We start from the raw sequence: 6476 nt of genomic DNA, 5'->3' as shown, positions 1-6476 counted from the left end.
GGAGGGGGGATGGTGTGTACGCACATGGGTACAAGGAGTGGGGGATGCAAGGGAGACACCTGCAGGTGGTGGGGTCACAGGCTAGCTACTAAGAGGTCCTCTAGGCAGTAAAGAGAGCAAACAGAGGTGACACTGCAGCCTCTGAAGTGACAAAAAAAAAAAAAATCCAGTCTGAAGCTCTGGGCTCAGGGATAGCTCTGAAGTCACTCGGGGGTCCCTAGGCTCAGGGGTAGCTCTGAAGTCACTAGGGGGTTCCTGGGCTCAGGGATAGCTCTTAGGTCACTCAGGGATCTCTGAGCTCAGGGATAGCTCTGAAGTCACTAGGGGGTCCCTGGGCTCAGGGGTAGCTCCGAAGTCACTAGGGGGTTCCTGGGCTCAGGGATAGCTCTGAAGTCACTAGGGGGTTCCTGGGCTCAGGGATAGCTCTTAGGTCACTCAGGGATCTCTGGGCTCAGGGATAGCTCTGAAGTCACTCGGTGGTTCCTGGGTTCAGAGATAGCTCTGAAGTTACTCCGGGGTCCTCTAGCGTGAGTTGGCAGGGGCATAGATGAGTCCAGTAATGTGGGGGTGCCTACCCCTGTGCTTGGCCGTGTCTGTGCCCCGAGACGGGTTGTTCTTCCTCAGCCCTTCCATCACGTCTTGGATCCTCCAGATCTCCTTCTGAATTTGCCGATTGAGCACCTCGTTCTGAAACAGCACAGAGCGACTCGAGGATGTGCCAGCCCTGCCCGAGGCCTGGACCCTCCTGAGCAGGCTTTGGAACCGCTGAGTTCCTGCCTACACACCCCTCTCCAGCATACATAGCTTTCTTATGGGAAGTCTCTGCCTCTTTAGCTAACACAGAATTGTGTCCTCAGAAAAGCAAAGGCCTCAGAAGCCAGAGTGAGGAACCCCTACTGAGCCCGCATGGGGGACCAGAGGACACAGCCCGTTTATATGGGGTAAGACTTTCCAGTGTTTTTTTTTTTTTTTTGGTCTTTTCTTTTTTCATATTCCAACAGCCTAGCCACGAGCTCACATTCTGAAATTTAACAGCTGCCATTTTTTTCTGTGTGCCTCGGTACCAGGCACCGCTCCAAATGCATTGCATGCACTAACTCAGCTGCAGGACACCCCACCGAGGTACCCAGGCAGCAGCTCCTACTGCAGAGAGGAGAGAGGAGACCACATCCAGGGCCATCCACTGAGTAAGCCACACAGCCAGTGTCTAAGGATGGGCCTTTCTGAGTCAGAAGCTGATGCTCTTGCCCATGGCCCTCCTCCCTCCTAAAATGCGTGCACTTTAAGTGCAGCTGGTGCACGGGTCTGGGTCTCCTGGGTTCTCACCTTACCCTGCCCAGCCCAAGGTAGGGAGGAGAATTTTGCTCTCAGGAGGAAAGCAGGATGTTAACTGCATCTGAGGGACAGAGCTTACAAAACCAGCTAGTGAAGAGACAGGGCTCGGCCAGACAAAAGACGAGGGCAAAAATAAAACATCTACAATCTACCCCCTCCTGCAAGCCGCCCGCTTCTTCCCCATCCCCGGAAGATAAGTCCTGTTGTTTCTAAAACTGCATAGGTGGTTCCTGCACTGCCAGGCTCTCCAGTGTCTAGGGGTATTTATAACCACATATCTGTTTTTAAACCCTTTCAGCCATAGAATATGCTGCTTCTAACCTAAGTCTCTTGTCTCATTAGCTCCAGCCCCTGTGAGCTGAGGGGAAGTATAGGCTGCAGTGGTCCAGGCCTCTCTTTTCTTCTTTCTCCTCTCCTTTTCTCTCTCTCTGTCTCTCTCTATCCTTCTGTCTCTGTCCCCCCACTCCTGACCATCTATCTCAGGACGAGTTCCTTGTCTTGTATTGAAATGGCTAAATCAAGAAAGGCAGCCACTCTGCTCTCCTTTGCCACAAAGGACAAGGGGAGATGCAGACCACGCCTTGCCCGCCCCCATGCTCGGGGCTCCCCCTTTCACCTGGATGTCCAAGTTGAGCTGTTCCCAGAGGTCGTCGTGCAGGGCAGAGACCTCAGACTCGAGGTTCTCATACACCACTGTGCTGTTGGTCAGTGCCTGCAGGGAGAGGATTACCAAATGTGAGAGTTCATCTCCTCAGCTTGATGGGATTGACGATCACCAGGACTGAACACAAAGAGCATGGCGAGCTGAGCACCCCATCCATCTCTGCTTTCTGAACATGGGTGCAAGGGGGCCAGCCGCCACACTGGTGGACACATTCCCTTCAAACTGTGAGTCAAAAACCCTTTGTCAGAGCAACGAGAAAAGCAACTAAGCCAGGAGGAAGCTGCCTTCAACAAGGCCTCCCTCCTACTGCTGCAAAGGAGTCTGGGGCCGGAATACCTGGGGTCTGAAGTCTGGCAAGAAGGCAACAAAGTGGAGGCATTCTGATGACGGCTCTCAAACCCTTCTAGAGGGGCCAGAAATATCCCACGGCACACTAAAGGAGAAGCTGAATCCTTTCAGGTCGAAGAGTAAAGTTATCAGTCACACTCTTCTGTTCCACTCAGGACAGGGAACAAGAAATGAGGGTAGAGAGATGGGGCCTGGGAGAGAGCTGATTCTCTCCCCCATAGAGACCCTCCTTCTCTTCTGGGCCACTGTTATTGGAACAAGTTGCGTTGAAGGATCCATACTTGTCCCCTGCCTGGGCAACGGCAAGCCAGCCGGTGCCCTGCTTCCTCAAGGCAGAGGGCAAAGTGGACAGCATACGTGTTAGATGAACTAAGGATCTCAGTAACCCTCAGCTGCTGCACTGCCTCAAATGCAGCCTGTGGGGAGTGAGCTTGCTCGCTGGGTAGAGACACTTTGGAATGAACAGCTAGGCAAACTTGCTATTTGTGCATGCCCGCTGCACAGGAGTGCCCTTGCACCACTGCTTCCACTGTCTTCGGAGATATCTGGGTCAGGGTAGCACAAGGGGAAGTCAACAGCCACAGGCCCTGCTCCCCGGTGGGTTACCGTAGTGGCCTGTGACAGTTCCACTCGGATGTTGATGAGCTGGTTTTGGAGAGACTCCTTTTTGTGCAGCAGCTTCTCTGGGTAGGCAGGCTGGCTTCCAAACATCTCCAGCTCCTGGTGGGTCCCCATCAAGGCACTTTCCAGGCTCTCCTAAAGAAAGACAGGGATGGTGTGAGCTGCCCCGGTGACCTTCTCTAGATGCCTGAGCCCCTAGTAGCTCAATCAGGCAGCTTAGCCAAAGTTATCCTCAAACTGGCTGTTGTCCCTGGAGATAAGAAGTCTGAGGAATAAAAAAGTCTCTCAAGCGTTGTAAGGACAGAGTTGGCATCTCATCATCCCATGCCAGCCCCACATCTACAGACACCCCAGAGTCTCACCTTCTCCGCTCGCAACTGCTGCACCAGCCGGTCCTGCTCCCTCACCACCTTGTTCTGCTCACACAGCTTGCCCAGCAGCTTCTAAGGGCCCAGAGGGGAGAAAGGAGGAGATGAAGGACATGGTTTCGTGGGGACTTGGGAATGGGGTTGGCAGGGCCTGGCCTCTGGATACCGCCACTTTCCCCAGCCAAGGAACCTGGGCCTTCACCGTCACCTTGAAAGCTCAGAAAAGAGCATGAAGGATCTCTTCATCTTAGGAAATGAGATATGATGATCCTCTGAGTGGAGGTAGCAGGGAGTCAGGTGCATCCTACCCTACTGTGGGGGTACAGTGCCCAGAAGGCTGAGAAGACAATATGGCTTCACCTCCTTGGCTCGGGTAGGGGGCAGACGGTATGGGAACAAGCAGTCTTAAAAGAAGCAATGTAGCGTAAACTGGCCCCTCAGCCCCATGGGCCCCAGTCTCTCTTATCCTGAGATTCTGAGTTCTCTTCCTCTAAGGCAGCGGTTCTCAACATGTGGGTCATGACCCTCATAGGAGCTGCATATCAGATGTCTACATTAGGATTCATAAAAGTAGCAAAATTACAGTTATGAAGCAGCAACAAAATAACTTTATGGTTGAGCTCAGCACACATGAGAAACTGTATTAACGGGTCACAACGTTAGGAAGGTTGAGAACCATTGCTCTAAGGTTTCAGGATGGATGATGGGAGCTCCTCTTGTTGGTCCTTGCCTGAATGCCCCTCCTAGGCCTCGGCCTGGATCTGCTATGAAGCAGGATCAGCGGTGAGGCTGCAGGCAGAGCCCACTCTCAGTTCTGAGGAGTCTTCACACGTCCTTCTCTCTTAACTCACACCTTATGCTTGGTCCTCTTCCTACCGAGCCAAATCTTGCCCCTTGGGCTTTTTCTCTCAAGGCCTTTCTCGTTGGCTACCTGTTTTGTCCTTGACCCACTCCTGGTCCTGTTCAGCAAATGAATCTGATCTTGACATCTGAGGCTACCTGGGGCCTCCCACTGCATAAGCTCCTGGAGGGCAGAAGCAGGTGTATCCTTGCTATTATCTTGCAGTGTCTACCAAAGGCTGGGCACAGAGGGAACTGACTGATTTACAGTCAAACAAAGCCTAAGTCTTTGCCCTAAGCAGATTCCACTGATGTGGAGGAGCCCACAGCTTGGTATAGACCCACAGAGCCAAGGTGGGAGGGGAGGTGGTGCGAAGTCCAAGAAGAGAAGGGGAAGGAGGAGAGAGCAGGTGGGATGCTGTGTCTGTGGTCCTGATGAGAGGGCCTGAGTCAAATGTAAAATGCCACCAGGAGAGCGAGGGGGATGGAGAAAAAGCCCCCTAGGGAAAGCAAGGGCGCAGAGGACAACACGAGCACCGTGGCCATAGGGAGCAGGGAGAGCTGCCCTTACATCCGTGTCTTGTTCGTTTAACTTGAAGGTGTGGAGGCCGTCCCGGAACACCTCTGGGTATGCAGGGACCTGCAGGAACATGACTGTCGGTTACTACGGCAGGGGGAGGGGAGGCTGGGTGAGTGGGAAAGCTGACATCACAATCCTGCTTCCTTTCTGCCAGAGACCACTGCCCATCGTGCGCTACACCCCTGTGCCAGGGACTCAAGCTAACTCTATGTCCTTTGGCTGCGAAGTCTGTGATGGTGCCGTCTTGATTTTATCCTGATTGTCTGTGGCTGATTCTGGAGAGGTTAGAACTTTGTTGGCCACATAACCCGTGTCTCCTGTCCCCTGTTGGAGGCCTGCCGGAAGGTAGCGTTCTCGATGGTAACAATCATGAGAGCACCAGGGAGTCGCGGGCCGTTTGCAGGGACAGCACAGGAGAGCATGGCAGGAACAAGCACCCGAAACCTGGAGAACTGCTGTCCCCGTAAACTGAACACACCATTCACAGAGCTCAGTCTAAGCCAGGACTGGCAAGATTCCAAAAGCCAGCTAATGCGGCCTTGTCACAGCAGTCACGGTGACATGTTTCACAAACCTGTGACACCCTCTTCTCATGCCCCAGCCCCGGGAATAATCGTCAAGAACAACAGCAAACATGAACTGGGCATCCTGGCCATTCCAAAGCAGGTTTGCAACCCTCAGCGAGCATGAGATGCTGCCGCTGGCCATTTTAACGGTTCAGGAAATGCAGCTTGGGTTTATCCGTGAATATGAAGAATGAAGGTGGCATGGTGGAGCTGGGGAGGAGACAGGGGAATATCTGGGGAGATGAATGGGTTGAGTGACGCGGCCCTCATCCCACATGGGGTGACCCGACCATGCGCAAGCATCTGAGATGGCATTGACAGGGACCATGCTGGCAGCAGGCAGAGGCCTTACTTGCATGAAGAGCTGGGCCCTGGGGGAGGAGCTCTCCACCATGCGGTTCACCATACTGATGAGAGTCTCACTCTCACTCATCTGCAGCAGAGGAAGGAACAGAGGATCCACTCAGCCCTGGGGAGGCCATCTCCCCACACTCCTGTGGTTCTGTGCAGTAAACAGGGAGGGGCAGCTGCTCTTGGGGCCTCCAGCACCCGGTGCATGGCCTCGTCATTTTTTTCACCCTGTGATCTGTTTCAGGACCAGTAACTGATGGATGCTGTCCTCAGGTAAATGCCACAGTAGGGTGCTGGGACGTCCTAGACCCTCGCTGACAGCATGGAAGATACCTGGCAGGGCCCAAGGACTCTGCCCTAAGGCTGCCTGACCACACTGGCCAAGCTGTTCCCTCCTTCCCACTTCTCACACTGCTTCTGATGAAGACCACACAGTCTCCTCAAACTGACATTAAACCGAACTGAAAGAGCAAATCTGGGACCTACTCTCTAAGCAGCAACAACCCCCCTCCCACCTCCAGATTGCTACACAGTTTCCAGAGCTGGGCTGGCAGCATCCATGAGGAAGGATCTCGGATGGCACTGGGAAGCAAACAAGGAGGTCGAGACAAGTGAGCCATGTTAAAGGGACACCAGGTGTCGGAACACTGCTCTCTGACACGTCATCTGTTAATTTCAAGGATCACTGGGAGAGTGGAAGGGGAAACTGAAAGGGAGAGGGAGGGCTGGAGAGAGAGGGAGGGGGGGAGAGAGAGGGAGGGCTGGAGAGAGAGGGAGGGCTGGAGAGAGAGGGAGGGCTGGAG

At 53.8% G+C, this 6476-nt stretch overlaps 1 protein-coding gene across 16 annotated transcripts in view; it reads right to left on the bottom strand.

Annotated features, from left to right (window-relative positions):
* Positions 1-6476, bottom strand: part of Plekha6 (pleckstrin homology domain containing A6) — a 144523-nt gene that overhangs the window by 19318 nt on the left and 118729 nt on the right. For 10 of the 16 annotated variants that reach the window (XR_003377042.1, XM_026779703.1, XM_026779706.1 and 7 more), the window contains 6 exons: positions 5675-5755; positions 4748-4816; positions 3331-3411; positions 2954-3103; positions 1952-2047; positions 576-687 (listed from right to left, as the gene is read on the bottom strand). Coding sequence is in view for 15 of the 16 variants with exons in the window: in XM_026779703.1 (XP_026635504.1) it covers positions 576-687; positions 1952-2047; positions 2954-3103; positions 3331-3411; positions 4748-4816; positions 5675-5755 (589 nt within the window). In the remaining variant the exon portion in view is untranslated. The remainder of the gene's footprint in view (positions 1-575; positions 688-1951; positions 2048-2953; positions 3104-3330; positions 3412-4747; positions 4817-5674; positions 5756-6476) is intronic. The other 6 variants (XM_026779715.1, XM_026779708.1, XM_026779709.1 and 3 more) reach the window with 2 other exon arrangements.

Source organism: Microtus ochrogaster, chromosome 6 (genome assembly GCF_000317375.1).
Source record: "Microtus ochrogaster isolate Prairie Vole_2 chromosome 6, MicOch1.0, whole genome shotgun sequence".
NCBI classification, from domain to species: Eukaryota; Metazoa; Chordata; class Mammalia; order Rodentia; family Cricetidae; genus Microtus; species Microtus ochrogaster.
Note: the sequence above shows the minus strand (reverse complement) of the source record. Positions and strands in the feature narration are given on the sequence as shown.